General features: G+C 41.1%; 1 protein-coding gene across 12 annotated transcripts in view; it reads right to left on the bottom strand.

The window, feature by feature from the left end:
- The window catches only part of chd9 (chromodomain helicase DNA binding protein 9), a 268,042-nt gene that overhangs the window by 130,273 nt on the left and 119,840 nt on the right, over window positions 1–17,929 (bottom strand). For 2 of the 12 annotated variants that reach the window (XM_038806715.1, XM_038806716.1), the window contains exon 1: window positions 1,909–2,170. The exons of 8 other annotated variants lie outside the window; for them this stretch is intronic. In XM_038806715.1, the coding sequence (XP_038662643.1) occupies window positions 1,909–1,938 (30 nt within the window). In that variant the 5' untranslated portion in view covers window positions 1,939–2,170. Of the gene's footprint in view, window positions 1–1,553; window positions 1,819–1,908; window positions 2,171–17,929 lie in introns of those variants that run through there. 2 more of the 12 variants (XM_038806717.1, XM_038806718.1) reach the window with 2 other exon arrangements.

The following is a 17,929-nucleotide window of genomic DNA, read 5'->3' as shown; positions in this document are numbered from 1 at the left end:
AGTTTTATGTATTTGTTAAATTCTTCAAGAGCACGTGTGCACAAAACACAAATATTCCTATACTCTCACTATTCAAACACATTTATACCCATTTCCCAAGTCTATTAAAGTGCATCTGTAAAGTGTGGACGACATAATATAGGTGAGCAATGCTGCCATACTGTAAATAGAATATTTTCCCCAGACTGTGGTACATATTCAAGGTTGCCTGCTGCACTGAAAATTACATAATGCACGCACATACACATAATGTCAGTCATTAAGGGGACCTATAATCTCCATTATTATGGATTTCTCAATGTTGCCTTTTTCCACATTAGGGGTCTTTAACAATATAAGGTATGAGCTACAGATGTCTCCCCGACTCCTATCAATGCTGTTCCATGATCAGCTGACAGGTGGTGTGCTGGGGCAGGAAGTTTCCAACAGTTTTGCCACTTCTGAGCTGGAGTACATAGTCGGGCAAACTCTTGTCACCAAGAGTAGGTCAGGTCAAAGAACATTTCAAGATGGAATTTAAACTGGGCCCTTCTGAAATGGATGGGATCCTTGGGTCGGTCTCAGTTATCAGGCTGTTCAAAAAACCAAGTAACCAGCACACCCAAAATTACTGTCCCGAAAAAAAAACCCAATAAGAAACATAACAAGCCTTTTACCAATTTTGCACTTTTTACCTGTTTAAGTACAGAATGCAAATTTAGTAAAGAAAATCAAATTTATAGAGCTTTAAAGAAAACACAAAATGATGGAAGATTTCCTCTATTTGCTTCATGCAGTGAACGAGTGCTTTATGCGTGTATTTACGTATTTTGCTAAAGAGGAATTTTTTCCCCAATGCCGCAAACATTGAAACATATTGATGGCAAGTTAAAACTCACTGCTGTTTAAAAGGTTAAACCATGGACTAGGCTGCTATAAAAATCATAAACATCAGTTTATTTTTCCCAGCTTCAAATTTTCTCAAGAGACCATTACAGGTTTATAGCACAACGAAACAACTTCTCGTTTCTGCAAACACAATTACAGCAAAAACAAAAATATGATGAAAAAAATGATGAAATAGATACAAACTGCTCAGTAGATTCTTGCAATATGACTGTACATAATAATGATTTGCTAATGTACCCCTAAATTAGCAGAACAAAACGATTTACTACTACAATTGAATAAATGACCACTGCCCTTTATTTGAGCATATTTTTAGATCAGTTTAAATACAAGCAAATATATTAGCCTCAAAATAGTTAGCATTCTAACAGGCTGTACAGTACATGCAACCATAGAGAAGCTTATTAGAGCCTTTTTAAAAATAAGACAGATAATTAGCTTCCTAGTGTATCGAGTAATTTTTTAATTTACTACTTGTCAATAAGCACAAAGAATGGTTTTATTCACAGAACTCTGTCAACAAGCAAGCTGTTATACTACTACAGTACCAATTTTGAAATATATTAAGGACACTACAGTTACCCACTGCTCCTTTCCAGGAATTTGAACAGCTTCCCGTTTAAATACAGCAGTATGATACATCTTAGCATGTCTGTGTTTCTCACCCATAAATGAGCTGCTGACTACAGCAAAGTAAATTGCCACCAGGCATTTCCAAACAGATTTTCAGGCCAATGCCAGTGCACTCCACTGGATAATATTTCTGCACATGCTTCATCAGCCTAACAGCAGCGCTGCAGCACTGGTAGGCAGAGACAATCAAACAGCTCCACTCAAACATTGTGAACAAATGCCACCTTTAGGCCTAAGCTAACAAATAACACAATACTGAAGAAAGCTGGAACAGCTAAGATGGCGGTGCATTGCGACTCAGTCACCAACCAGTAGAAAAGAAGGTTATGCAATCCCATTAGCCTTTAGTCCAAACCCCTCCTCCCACTTATTCAGTCTTTCACTTACCCTTCCTCTAGACCTCCTCATAGAAGCCATTTTGTCATTCAACAAAGGCTAGCCCTCCACTTTTTCACCTCCGGCTCTGCTCGTGAGGAAGGCATTGAATGATAACTGCTAAATGGCCTATTTAGTGTGCTGCACTGAAGATGCACGCTTCTCCTCACAAAAACAAATGATTTTTAAAAAAAATCAACGTATGCCCTCCCTCTGAATCAATACTGCCAAACACATTATCACTGCACAGCCAGACAACGCACTATGGTACAAGATCCTGTTTGCATACGAGAACTTCTGGATGTCTAATTAAATAGAGGCTTGTAAATCTCGTCTCCAATAAAGCTAAGTAAAATTATGCACCAAAGCATGAAAATGCATCAGCATGAATAGAAATGTTGTTCAATAACACTCGAGACTCTATTCATTTGGGCCAGCAGATGGTGCTGCCCATTGTTTGTTACTGTGCTAGGTTAAATGCAATCCCCCCACCACCACCCCCATCCCGCAGAACCGTTGTATCTGCATCTTTTGCTCCTTTATATCGCAACGGTTAAATCCTTTTTCTGTAAGCTTATACCTGTTCCTCTGACATTTATGGCACCAATAAGAACATTTTATATGATAAGAAAAATTATATTTTGACGGATACCAGCAAAGATCTCAAAATAAAACTTATCCACTGAACAGGAATACAAAATTAATTGCAGTCTTTTGCTATTTTCATTAAATGGGGTCAAAATTAGACAGGAGACTCAGTTCGCTTGAATGGAAATATCTCAATTTTACACTTTTGGCCAAGGAAATTATATTTTAATTGCTGCTCTTGTAATAATGTATTTGTTAAGTATAATAAGAATATTGTTTCACATTTTAACCCCATTTAATGGCTTTCGTGCTTTTTTTTTAAAAAAAGTTCAACGCCGATCTTGTTGCACATCAACCCTTGTTGTCATGAGGGGAATTGGAAAACAGTGACAATATCACATCATCTTTAGCTATTTTAAAAAGGTTGCTGCTTATTTTTAGCAAAATCAGTGACAGTTTAGGGAATTAAAAGCTACAGAAAGCTTTTATTATTAAAATAACCTATTATTTTGTGCAAGCCTTGGCGGTGCCCACTGATAAGCTACACAGGTCCCAAGTACGGTGTCCAGTCTGCAACATGTTAAACAATGCAAGTGAAGTGTTACAATTGGTCAGGTTAAGATTTGGATGGAGGAGGAGGAGAGGTGATACCATCCTCAATCCTGATCTGCCCGTAGAGATCGCCAAATGGAAGCGAGCGTGTGAGAAGACTGGAGAAGTTCAAGACCAGCTGACCTCCGGTAGACACCGTCAAGGTTAACCCCTGAGCTCTGGTCACAAGTAGGGACATCAGAGAGTGTCAGGCATATGGAAAATGTACCACAACGAGGAGGCTGGCATCTCCTGGAGGGGAGGGGTTGGCCAGTAAATTGGAAAAGCAATTTTGAGAATATCACTTCACGTGCCAGCAGCTGGCGCAGTTTGCAAACACAGCAAGGCCGCACAGAAAAATGACCGCCTAACCACAAAACAGCCTTAAATGACTTACTAAAGCTAAAAAAAAACATTAATTTCAAAAGCGAGACATCCTTAGGACCTGGCACCTAAGGTTTTAGTAAATAAATTTTTGTTCATTTTTAAACCACCCCTGTGAAAGTAAAATGTGATTGATTTCCCTCTAAGAATCTGGATACTTGGATTAATTCTGCAATATTGTTCACGCTAGCTATCCTTTCTGTTATTGCCTCAGACTGTTGATTAAACGTATTCACCAAACCCTACACCTTTTAAAATTATAATTTCACTGCTGCGTGTCGTCTCCTTCCAGTGGACATGACACGATGCGGGAAAAATCACTTAAATGATATTTATTCAAAGTGTACTTTTGACCAATACTGAACAGACAAGTGGTTTTCTTAAATATAAAAGTTAACAAGTATGGAATAAATTAAATATAAAATGTTAAACTTTATTTAGTACTAAAGTGATGCCCACAAGGAATAAGGCTGGCACAAGCCATTGGGCACCCTCTTTACAATGGCTTAGATACCTGTTGGATTGACATTAAATGGCAAGTTTTAAAGAATTGACATCCAAAAGATGTAAGTGCCCGACAATGAGAAACAGGAATTTAACAGAAAGCTTCCGCGTGCCCACTAAAAAAAAAAACCATTGTTATTGTTAGAATTATTGAATTAATTTTGCTGAGACTTTAATGCTGCGAACGAGGAGTAGCAGGATTGGAAGGATTTCAGAATTCAAAGGATCACCAAGAAATTAATGAAAAAAGGAAGGGAGAATGAGGGTGTACTTAGCAAGAAACATAAAAGTACAGATGCCATAATGCAAATACAAAGAGATTAGCAAAAGTAAACACGGGCCTATTAGACGCAGAAACAAAGAGAAATTACAATGCGAAATAAGGAAACAGTCGAGACATTAAGCAAACATTTTGCACCTCCTTCACAGAAGGTGGCACAAAAATATTCTGGAAATAGTGGGGACCACTAGCCTAGTGAGGATGAGCAACTTAAAAGAAATTTGTATTAATAAAGAAATTAATGCAGTTAAAAGTCAACAAAACTCCTGGACCAGAGATGGTCTGATCTTTAGATTTTAAGAGGTGACTACAGAGATAGTGCTTACATTGGTTTTGCTCTTGCAGAATTCAATAGATATCAGAACAGTGTCTATAGGTGGGAAGGTAGCAAATGTAACCCCATATAGTTCAAGAAAGGAGGAAGCAAGAAAGCTGGGTACTATAAGCCAGTTAGACTGACAACAAAGCAGAAAAAACACTAGAACCTATTATTAGGGACATGATAACAGGATGCTTAAAAATCATATGATTGTGCACGGTCAACAGTGATTTATGAAAAGGAAATAACGTTTGACGGATCAGTTAGTGATTCGATGTATAACTGGCTGGGTAGATAAGGGAGAACTAATAGATGCAGTGCATTTGGATTACCAACAAGCAATTGATACAAGTGTGGCACAAGAAGCTATTACACAAAAATTTGGGTTCATGGGGCTGGAGGTAATTTATTAACTCAGACTGAGGATTAGTTCATCGACAGAAGCAGAAATAGGTTGGCAAGCAATGACTAGCAGGGTACCACAAGCATGTTGCAAAATTCCTGCTTCTCAGTTGTTAAAAGTAATGTCTTTGATGGTTCAAAACCCATTTTATGCCAATCTATTCCGTATCTGAGCCACTAGAAAGAGGACACCCCAACAAGTGCTTGGCCTTGAGCAATTTACCTTTCCTCGGGAGAAAACTATAGCCGCCATAAAAGGGAAAAGGAAAGTGGTGAAATCAACCCCACTCCCACATTAATATCCCCTTTAGTGTTCATCGTGGGTTTTTTTTTTTAAGAAGGGCTGGTTATAAATACTTATCGTATTTAAGATGGTGAACAAAGGAAACAATGGATGAGTAAACTGCACCATAATGCATGAAGAACCGCTGAAACGCTATGAGTTACTGACTGCCAAATTTCTCCCTATTGAAATACAACACAACGCGTTTCAGGCTAACCAAAAGCTTCATACTCTCGTCACCTTTATGTATTCTTTCATGAATGTGGCATCGGCGGCAAGGTCAATATTTGTTGCCCAAACCTCAATTGCCTTTGAGAAAGTGGCAGTGAGCTGCATTCCTGAACCACTGCAGTCCAGGTGGTGGAGGTAAACCCACAGTGCTGTTAGGGAGGGAGTTCCAAGGGGGAGCTGCTGGTACAGTTGTAGCATTTCATTGACAATCCAGAGGCCCAGTCTAATGCCCTGCAGACACTGGCCAAATCCCACAACGGCAGTTGGTGGAATTTATATTCAATTAATTAATTGAATTTGGAATTGGAAGCTAGTCCCAGTTATGGTCACCACAAAACTATTGTCGATTGACGCAAATACCTACCTGGCAACTCCAGATCTTCAGCAATGCGGCCGCTGACTTGCAAATGCCCTCTGATAGTCTAGCAAGCCATTCAGCTGTACCTATTCCATCGAATTCCTGGCCTGCTCAGTCAGGCCAAACCAGACGGCACAAAATTTCAGCATTTTACTCATCTCATAGTGAGCGACAAATTCCATATTCTACTTACCATTTGTAATGCTTGATTTCCCTCGGCAATATTGCTAGAATACAGAAACGCAGGAGTCTGGGGGTGAGGATGGAGACAGGAAAAGAAGTATAGGTCCAGGAACAAACATGGTGGATGCAGAATAAAACCTTAAATTGCCAAGTGGAAGATACTGGGTTCTATTCTTAATGAGGTTATAATGAGGCACTGGTTTTGTGAGTGGGAAATTGTTGGAGTTCTTTGAGGAAAGAGCAGGCAACGTAGATAGAGGGGAACCTGTGGGTGTGCTGTGCTTGTATTTATGGATGGCATTTGACGGTGTGCCTCATCCTTGATTACTGTGCAGAATGGACACCCACAGTGTAAGGGATGTCATATTGGCATGGATAGAAGATTGGGCATCGATGGGTCATTTTGGTTTGCAAGATGTGACAAGTGGAGTGCCAAAGCGAGTGGAGTGCGAGGGCCTGAACTATTTACAATTTATATCAAGGAGTTGGATGATTGGACCAAATGTAAGGTTGCTAAATTTGCTAAGATGATAATTAGGAAAATAAGCTCTGAAGGCATGCAGAGTCTGCAAAGGAATACAGATAGGTTTAAGTGCATTGGCAAAAATTTGTCAGAAGGTGTATAACGTGGGAGAATGTGAACTTGTACAGGAAGAATAGAAAAGCAACATATTATTTAAATGGGGAGAGAATGCAGAGCTCTGTGGTACAGAGGAATCTGGGTGTCATCGGATCCCTCAGTACAGAAGGAGGCCATTCGACAGGAGTCGAAGGAGGCTGCAATGACCTCTGAAAGAGCACCCTACCTCAGCCCAATCCCCCAACCTATCCTCATAACCCCACCTAGGGACAATTTATCACGACAAATCCACCTAACCTGCACATATTTGGATTATGGGAGGAAACCGGAGCACCTGGAGGAAGCTTACGCAGACACGGGGGAAAGTGCAAAGTCCACATAGACAGTCACCCAAGGTTGGAACCAAACCCAGATCTCTAAAGCGGTGAGGCAGGAGTGCTAACCACCATGCTGCCCCCTGGTGTCCCGGTACATGAATCAGGAAACATTAGTACAGTATGTAGGTGCAGCAAGTGATTAGGAAGGCAAATTGGATGGTGGTGTTGACTGAAAGGGGAATGGAATTTAAAAGTAGGGATGTTTTTCTACAGTTGTACAGGGCATTGGTGAGACCACATCTAGCCAGCAGAGCTATGGTTTCCTTACTTAAAGAAAGGATATAAACGCGATATCAATGTGCAATTTTCATCTTCTTATTTAACAAAGGATACAAATGCATTAGAGGCAGATCAGAGGATGTTTACTAGATTGATACTGGGAGTGGGTGGGTTGTCATACAAGACCAGGTTGGACCGAATGGGCTCGTTTCCACTGGGGTTTGGAAGCGGCAGGGTGACTCGATTGAAGTGTTGTAGATCCTGAACGGTTTTGACAAAGCGGATGTGGAAAGGATGTTTCCTCTTGTCCAGAACTAGGGGGGGCACTGTTTTCCAGAGCCTTGTCCTTGGCAAACAGCAAAAATCTGTTCAGATAACACAACTGTCCTTTCAGGAGAGAGAGGAGAATTTCGTTCTCTGGGGGTTGTCCAACTTTGGAACACTCTGTCTCAGAAAGCGGCGGAGGCAAGGTCATTGAATATTTTTAAGGTGGAGGTAGAAGGTTATCAAAGATAGATGGGAAGATAGAATAAGCAACACGAACAGATCAGCCATGATCTCAATAAATGGTAGAGTAGGCTCGAGGGGCTGAATGGCCTACTTCTGCTCCTACTTTGTATGTATGTTCATAAGCAGTTCAGAGATGATTCATTTGACTGACACCTGGGAAAGTGGTGGTGGTGGTGGTGGTGGGGTGGGGGGCTGCTGCTAGCTTATGAGGAAAGTTTGGACAGACTGGGCCTTTATCCATTGGTGTTTAGAAGAATGTGAGGTGATCTTATTGAAATAGTCAAGATCCTGAGAGGACTTGACAGGGTGGATGTGGATGCTGAAAGGATGTTTTCCCTTATGGGAGAGCCTGCAACTTGGTTTAAAAATAAGGGTCTCCCATTTGAGATGGAGGAGATTATTTTTTGTCTCCGAGGGTCATGAGTCTTAGTAACATTCTTCCTAAGGGGGCAGGGGAGGCAGGGTCATTGAACATTTTTATGGCAGAGGGAGATAGATTCTTGACTAACAAACAAGTCAAAGGGATAGGGAGGAATGTCGAGTTGAGACCACAATCAGATCAGCCATGATCTCATTGAATGGCGGAGCAGACTAGAGGGGCCGATTGACTTACAAACATACGAATTAGGAGTAGAAGTGTGTGCTATAAAAAAGGCAGTTTATTTCTCATACACACGTTCAAAATTACAAACAACCCAGCAGTTGAAGAAGTCACTCCAACTAAATATAAGAACATAAGAACTAGGAGCAGGAGTAGGCCATCTGGCCCTTCGAGCCTGCTCTGCCATTCAATGAGATAATCGCTGATTTTTTTGTAGACTCAGCTCCACTTTCCGGCCCAAACACCATAACCCTTAATCCCTTTATTCTTCAAAAACCTATCTATCTTTATCTTGAAAACATTTAATTGAAGGAGTCTCAATTGCTTCACTGGGCAGGGAATTCCATAGATTCACAACCCTTTGGGTGAAGAAGTTCCTCCTAAACTCAGTCCTAAATCTACTTCCTCTTATTTTGAGGCTATGCCCACTAGTTCTGCTTTCGCCCGCCAGTGGAAACAACCTGCCTGCATCTATCTTATTTATTCCCTTCATAATTTTATATGTTTCTCTAAGATCCCTCCTGCATCCTTCTAAATTCCAATGAGTACAGTTCCAGTCTACTCAACTTCTCCTCATGATCCAACCCCCTCAACTCTGGGATTAACCTAGTGAATCTCCTCTGCACACCCTCCAGCGCCAGTGCTTCCTTTCTCAGGTAAGGAGACCAAAACTGAACACAATACTCCAGGTGCGGCCTCACTAACACCTTATACAGTTGCAGCATAACCTCCCTAGTCTTAAACTCCATCCCTCTAGCAATGAAGGACAAAACTCCATTCACCTTTTTAATCACCTGTAAACCAACTTTTTCTGACTCATGCACTAGGACACCCAGGTCCCTCTGCACAGCAGCATGTTTTAATAGTTTATAATTTAAATAACAATCCCTTTTGATGTTACTCCTACAAAATGGATAACCTCACATTTGTCAACATTGTATTCCGTCTGCCAGACCCTAGCCCATTCACTTAACCTATCCAAATCCCTCTGCAGACTTCCTGTATCCTCTGCACTTTTTGCTTTACCACTCATCTTAGTGTCATCTGCAAACTTGGACACATTGCCCTTGGTCTCCAACTGCAAATCATCTATGTAAATTGTGAACAATTGAGAGCCCAACATTGATCCCTGAAGGACACCACTAGCTACTGATTGCCAACCAGAGAAACACCCATTAATCCCCATTCTTTGCTTTCTATTAATTAACCAATCCTCTATCCATGATACTACTTTACCCTTAACGCCATGCATCTTTACCTTATGCAGCAACCTTTTGTGTGGCACCTTGTCAAAAGCTTTCTGGAAATCCAGATATACCACATCCATTAGCTCCCCGTTGTCAACCGCACTGGTAATGTCCTCAAAAAATTCCACTAAATTAGTTAGGCACGACCTGCCTTTTATGAACCCATACTGCGTCTGTCCAATGGGATAATTTCCATCCAGAGGCCTCGCTATTTCTTCCTTGATGATAAATTCCAGTATCTTCCCTACCACTGAAATTAAGCTAACTGGCCTATAATTACACGCTTTCTGCCGACCTCCTTTTTTAAACAGTGGTGTCACGTTTGCTAATTTCCAATCCGCCGGGACCACCCCAGAGTCTCTTGAATTTTGGTAAATTATCAGTGCATTTGCAATTTCCCTAGCCATCTCTTTTAGTACTCTGGGATGCATTCCATCAGGGCCAGGAGACTTATCTACCTTTAGCCCCATTAGCTTGCCCATCACTACCTGCTTAGTGATAACAATCCTCTCAAGGTCCTCACCTGTCATAGCCTCATTTCTATCAGTCACTGGCATGTTATTTGTGTCTTCCACTGTGAAGACCGACCCAAAAAGCTGTTCAGTTCCTCAGCCATTTCCTCATCTATTATTAAATCTCTCTACTCATCCTCTAAAAAAGGACCAATATTTACCTAGCCACTCTTTTTTGTTTTATATATTTGGAGAAACTTTTACTATCTGTTTTTGTATTGTGAGCAAGTTTACTCTCATAATCTATCTAAAACGTCAAGCTCAAATCTAAAGCAATTTGGCATTGAGTGGAGTCACTAGATGAACAGCAGCAACAATCTAAATTCATAACACCTCGAATGCAGTAAATTGCCACAGGATGCTTCAAAGAGCATTATCAAACAAAATTTAACATAAGCCACGCGAGGACTTATTAGAAAAAATGACCAAAATACTTGATCAAAAAAGTAAATTGGAAGAGAGATTGCATACGAGTATTGGGCTAGGAATTATACTCACGGCCAATTTGAGCAATGTGGCTCAATTTTGCGTGAAAGATAATACATATATTTATACGTACAGTCCTATCCTTTGCAAACAGTAAGAATTTGTTCAGGCATTGCACTTTTTTCAACAAAACAGAACTTGGGGGATAAAGTCTCTGGGGCATTCCACCTGGCACCTTTTCGGCCAGAGTCCACATGCCAACCGACCAGCACCCTTCTCTATGCAGTATAAATTGTTGTTCCCTTTGACATATGATATTCTTCGGTCCTGGTGAGTACAATATAAAAAGCTTCAACAGTATATCTCTTTCTTCAGCAGCGATCACATTTCGTACTAGGAAGCGACTATAAAATACTCATTAACAGATTTGAAACTGAATATGCACCAGATTAACTTCTAGGTCTTTTTAGAAGAAAATATACAGCATTCACAAGGTTAGCTATGTACCATCTTGGTTTGAGAAAGAAACTTTAATTAACTGAAAACTCAAAAAAAAAATTAACAGCATCAATAATTATTTTTTGAAGAATCGTGCAGGGTTTCTACTTCATGACAACATTTTTAATGCAGTGTAATGTACAGATGGTAGATGTTTGCACTTGAATGTGAAGTACCACATTTGTAGCTGCTTGGAGTCATTCTAAATGCAGCACTGTATTTAGTGTTCTCATTGTGATTGGACCTTGAAACTGCTAAACGGCATCAGTTCTTTCAGCCAGTATTTAAATCTGTTGACAGATCAGACTCTCCCATCGGTCCATGTGTATCAGCAAGTTTGTTAACCACTGTGCTTTTGCAAATTAGTTAATACACATATTGGTGGATCAGTGACTATTTAAACCAATGCATTAAAAAGTTCATTCAAGACGTAGTAAATGTAACTATTTCTGCACAAGAAAATCTGCCAATAGCAAACAAATCAAAAACAGCCCAGAAAAACAATGCATAACTGGAAAGGAATACCACTATTCCACGCAGAGAAATCCTTAATATAATAAAAATAACTACCTCAACACCGGTCCAATGTAATACTGTGGTTTGCTATTTCTAATTAGAAACAACATGGTCTCTCTCAAGTTATATATTTGCAAACAAAAACTCATAATTCAATGACCAAACATTCAAAGTTGACAAGAAAATGAATTACAATTATGGACAATTAGAATTGCATGTTCTATGAAAAATACTTCTCCCTTTAATATAACCCAGTCAGCTCCTCAGAACATCAGATTAACTGCAGAACCAGGAAAGGTAACATGGGAACTAGAGTAGGTGATTCAGCCCATTCCGCTGTTCAATTAGACCATGGCTGATCAGTACCTCAACTCTGTTCATTTTAGCTTCATGTCCCTTGAAGCCTTTAGCTAAGAAAAAAAAATAATTGATCATCATATTGCAAGTTGCAATTGTCCCCACATCCACAACTGTTTGGGGAAAGAGTTCCAGATTTTCACTAACCTTTATGAGAAAAGTGGTTACTGATTTTCCTCCTAAATAGCTAGCTCCAATTTCAATATGAGATTATATGATTGACAAAGGAAAGTGTCTTTCAGTCAAGGCAAAATAACTTAGGCCATTTGACCTGTGAAGTCTGCTTGGCTGACAAGAAGCCTGGCTGGTTTGAATTTGAGATATTATAGCCTCCCCTCCACTAGCCCAAGTGTCTTTTACTGGGGAAAAGATGCACGGTGTTTCCATTTTGAGACAATGACAGCAGCCTGTATGTTAAAAGGAAAGAATGTGAACATTGAGAATGTCCGGTTGTAAATGGTTGTGCTTTAAACTCTCCATTTATTTTCATTATGAAAGAGTTGGTAGCATCTCTACCTGGAGACGAGGCCCATGCAATTCACGTTGCCAGAGAAATGGGTTTTGAGAGAGTAACAGTTTCTAAGGTACCTGGAAAACTCTGTGATGTAATGCAGATGGGAATGCATGCTCAGATCGAAAGGACCAAATTCAGGAGAGTTAAAACAAAGCTAGAAGATTTGTCCTGAGTGCACTGGAGGAAGGATCCCCAGTAACACTCTACTATGAAAGACAGTTCTGGTGGGTTAGAAATTACCAGGTGAGAAAGAAAAAGAACCAGCAGTAAACCTTTGGGTGCCAAAAATCGCTTCGGACTGATTGCAAGAGAATTGAATGTCCACTTAAAAGGCCAGTGGTGTGCTAGAATAAAAATGGAGACATTTTCTGTTTTGTGATTAAAGTACAAGTTGCCTACAAAGATAATGGGCGCAATTCTCCCAGCCCCTCGCCGGGCCGGAGAATCGTCGCAACCACGCCACGCCACCCCGAGATTCTCCGAGGTGCGGAGAATCGGCACCATTTGCGGCGGCGCGTTTGGCGTGGTGCCGGCCGCGGGCCATTGTACGAGGCCGGGCCGCCGATTCTCCGGCCCGGATAGGCCGAGCGGCTGCACGGAAAAAGCAGACTCCCGCCGGCGCCGTCCACAACTGGTCGCTGCCGGTGGGAACTCTGTGCAAAGGGTTGTGGGGCGGCCTGAGTGGGGGGCGAAGGGTCAGGGGGCGGCCTGAGTTGGGGGGAGGGGGGGTGTCCTCTGATGAGGTCTGGCCCGCGATCGGGTCCGACCGATCGCCCCCCCCCCCCCCGGCTTACTTTGTTGCGCGTCCGGCCTCTGAACCCCCGTGCCATGTTGCGTCGGGGCCAGAGCGTTCAGTAAGGCCACCGTGCATGCGCGGGTTGGCGTTGCCCCCAGTGCGCACCAGGAAGTAAGGCTGGAGCGGCGTGTACGGCTCCAGTGCCGTGCTGGCAATCCCGACGGCGCGGACACTCTATCCCACAATCAGAGAATGGCGCACAGTGTTTCATCAATAGAGCTTTGTCTTTTGTTACAGTAAGCATCGTAATTTTCCTACATCTATCCATTCGAATCCTTTAAACACTTCAATCAGATCATCCCTCAATCTTCTATACTTGAGGAGTATGAACCAAGCCTATGAAACCCGCTCTCATAATTTAACCCTCTAAACACCAACATTCTGGTGAAAATGACGAGTAACGCAAAAAGGAGATGATGCATTTAAAATGGCCATCAAGCCAACTAAAAATTGCCCTCCTTTTTAACCCATAATCCAACTAGCCAACCATGGACGGAGGAATTGGAAAACTGATTTTATTGTGCCAATGGTGGATTTGGCAAGAGGTAAAACTACATATTCACTTCATTCCTGACATTTAGAACCCCATTCTGGAGCTCACACTCGTGTTTACAAACATGATGGGCTCCTCTTTCATCTCTATATTATTACAGATATTAAATTATGCAATGCAGACAGGAAATTCAAATTCACTGTTTAGCTAATAAGCAACAAAAGAGAAAAATATGAGTGAAGGAACAATTGACAAGAGAAGAAAGGTTGTAGTCTGGAGTCCCGAGACTGATGAACAACAGCTTTACTGTGCTGATAAACAGCGAATGGAATTTTTTCTATCTTTTGTGTAATTCAATTTGATTTTTCTGTCCTATTGCCTCTGATCGCGAACAAAGGCTTTTCCTCAAAATAAAAGCGTGATAAGTTAACTTGCATGCATGCCGTAGATTCTTCTAACACAGGTTTACACTCATTATATATAGATGGAGACAGTAACTCACTGAGGCAGCCAATGCAGAGTTCAGTAATGATATTGTTTCACCAATGGCACTCCTAGCACCAAATGACCAAGTTCAAATAATAAAAACAAACATCAAGTGACGTGGAAATCATGCTGAAGCATTTCAAATCTTTTTGTTAAAATATATCTTGCCTTCAAAGTAGATGCCTACTTTCAGGTTAAAGGATCATGCAATCCTGTGTGACAGCGCAACTTACATATTGAATTTTACAGCATTTTCAAATTATATGCTGCCTCAAATGTTCATTTCTTGAACAACTATTTTGGAGGGATGGACTAAAATGTCTTCAGTAAGTGCACTAATGTCTTTGAGACTGATTCCAAAAGTAAAACATGGACTTTTTTCTCTTTCCTGGAACCGGCTGAACTGAATTCTAATATTTCAGCATTGGGCAGGCAATGATTGTGAGATATTGTGATGCTTGATAATCAGCACAAGGAAAGCTAAACTCGCCACCAACTTTTCAAACTATATTAGCAGCCCCTCATTTGCCCCAGGACAGATCAGATGCAATTACACAGTGCAGGAACTGAATGTTGACTATTGAAGAGCGCGTGCAATCTGTGTTAGGCCAATCCAAATGTTAAGTGACTGATGTGCAATAAAAACAGAAAGGGATAGTCAGCAGATCGGGGAGTATCTGTGGAGAGAGAGAAACAGAGTTATACTTCAGGTCAATGACAATTCATCAGAACTGGGAAAAGTTTGAAATGTAATAAATTTTGAACAATGGATGGGTGGGGCAACGGCAAAAGTCCTTGGTCTGTGGTACGGTGAAAGACCGGAGAGATTGAATGACAAGAATCATAATGATGGGGCAGGAAAATAAACCAAAGATGTGCTTGGAGCATGTGCACTGCTCTCAGAAAGCAAAATGAGAAAAAGTATTAACCATGCAAAGAAAAAAAAACAAGATGGTTGGGAGTGGTAAATGTTGTTTACAGTCTGAAATAGCGCAGCTCAATTTGAGGGAAAACTGAGGGAAAGATGTGTTTGGTGGTGGCATTATGCTGGGGGTGCCTGAAATGGCACAGGATGATCCACTGAATACAGAGGCTGGTGTGGAGGAAGGTAAGGATAAGGGGAACCATGATAGAAGATGTGGGAGCAGAAGTGTGTGTGTGTATGTGTGTGTATATGGGGTGGGGGTGTCAGAAACACTGTTGTGGAAGGTGGCAACATCAGAACAGATGCTACGGAGAAATGTGGAAGATTGAAGAGAGTCCTGACAGGCATGAAGAAATATTATCAAAGCAACTGTGGGAATCAGAGAAATATTAGTTGATAGCCTCTCGTCAGGAATGGAAACAGAAAAGTTAAGGAAGGGGAGGAAAGAGTCAGAGATGGACTATGTAAAACTGAGGAAAGGGTAGAAATTGGAAGCAAGGTTGATGACGTTTTCCAATTCAAGGCGAGAGCAGCACACAACACCGATAAAACCACCAATGTACTGGAAAAGGAGATTATGAAGGTGCAGAGAGATTAGACATCCCTGGTAATAAGGTGATGGTTTATGACATCCATGGTAATGAGGAGATGGTTAAGGCTAAGATATTGGAAACTTTTAAAGTGACTGAGGGCATCAGAAGAGTCATGACTGGACAAGGGGAGAAAAAAAAGTCATAATAGGACAAAATCAGTACAGGTCAGGAATGGGCAGAAACAATAGATCTACCAGGGCAATCACATTTAAGCATCTTGAAAGGGTGGTAGCAGCGAGATATAAGCGAGATACGTGAAGTGGAGAGCAATGTGGTGGGAAGATCACTGGAAGGGACGAGGTCAGTGACTGTTCTGGAAACAAAGATATTTGGTGATGGTGTCATTGTAGAAGGAAATGTCAGAGTTGGCATTCAGCCTCTGCAAGGTTAGTTCACCAGACAACAACTGCATCTCACCCCATTCAATAGGTTTGATAATAATTTTCGGGTTAGACCCAAGGGAACAGAGTGCAGCAAGTTCACGGGGAGACAGGTTAGAATGAAGACAGCAGAAAAACAGAAAAGCCCAATGTCACGCAGTAGTTCTCAATGAAGATATCACGGGATGGTAAGAGGCCAGAGGAAGGGATCCAGGCGGATGGAAAGCACAGGAGACAAGAGGAAGGGCCTGCTGTGTGGGGGAGGAGGGGAAGGTGATGGAAGAAGAGTTCAACTTTCATTAATAGATAGAGCTGAATATTTGGCTGGGGATAGATTGTTCAGCATCAGATCGAGGAAGATCGGAGGATATTATGAATACATGGCAAGGGGTGAGATTAGAAGGAGTGGGGCCAGAGGGAAGTGCAAGGGAGAGAGACCTGGCAGGACAATGGTATCCATGTGCTTTGGAGCTCACAATCCCTGAAAGGAAGAGAGAAAGATTGAAGAATGAAATTAAAGTGGGAACAGAAAAACTTAGATAGAGTGAATTCCCATAACAGCCTCCCCGAACAGGCGCCGGAATGTGGCGACTAGGGGCTTTTCACAGTCACTTCATTTGAAGCCTACTTCTGACAATAAGCAATTTTCATTTTGTTTCATTTCAGTGCTGCTGAGGTGTGACCAGAAGCCCAATTTTGGTTAAGACACCAAAATAGAACCCAGCTATTTGCATTTGGTTAAAACCGTGAAGAAATGTTACTGCATATGTTACATGAAAATAGTGACCAGTAGACAGCTTTTATATCAAAACAAACTTTAATTTGAACACAGAATTAAGTACATTACCAACAAGGAAATAGCTTTATAGTTAACAGGTACAACATCTTAACTTACTTTCTGAAACTTGCCTCTACAATCCAATTAAGCAACTCATATATTTCAAATACCACTTGTGCATAAAGTTGACAACCAGGTTTTACTTGGTTCATCTTGGTGCAGAGTCCTTGGAGAGAGAGAAACCTTTTTAGGATCAAGCTGAAAAACGTCTGCTCAGTTTAGAGTCCTGGAAGCAACTCCTTTGTCCAGACAGACCTGACCCCTCCCGTTAGCTACATCAGTTGCACTCAAAGCATACAACATTCTTTTGTCTCTGTTACAAGATGTGTCCTGATTTGTTTAGCCAGGCTCAAACTGTTACAACATTACATTAGCTTTCTATCTGCAAACAGGTAAAATGGCTTTTAATATCTATTAGCAAAACACTTCGCAAAAATCACTAATTACTTCACTTTTAATCACAGCTCTAGCAGACATACTGTAAGCATTTTAATCTTGGTTTTAATAATAATATTGCAGAAAGTATGTCAATTTCTTATATTCATCACGGTTGAGATAGTGCCCTGCACTGCCACATGAACAGAGTATGGATCTAAGGCTTCCCAGCGGCTATTGTGTGTTTACTGAAAAAATTATATTGAGCTGAGTAATCGTTCTGGTTCAATAATTTCATCAGTTTAACTCAATTTAATATTTCAGATTTTAGATTTCCCTTCAGCGTTCCTGTACAGACAGGGGGCACACAGACTCCTGAAAACTGATTCTCTAATACCAAGTAAACAACAGGGAAGGTGAGAAAGGGGCGTTTATTTCAGTACAAGCTGGAGAAAACAGCATGTTAAATATGAAAAGAAAAAGCCCAAAAATGAACAATTTAAAAATAAAGACCACATGGACAGATAGAAGGCAAGGATACAAACTGGCTTCCTGATCAAAGCTTCCATATTATACAGGGAAATGCCTATCATGCATGCACACAATGTTCACACCAGATGAAGCACCAGCTGTGAGTAACCCTTTCAGGCTGCAGAATCTTTTTGAC

Source organism: Scyliorhinus canicula, chromosome 9, assembly GCF_902713615.1.
Source record: "Scyliorhinus canicula chromosome 9, sScyCan1.1, whole genome shotgun sequence".
NCBI classification, from domain to species: Eukaryota; Metazoa; Chordata; class Chondrichthyes; order Carcharhiniformes; family Scyliorhinidae; genus Scyliorhinus; species Scyliorhinus canicula.
Note: the sequence above shows the minus strand (reverse complement) of the source record. Positions and strands in the feature narration are given on the sequence as shown.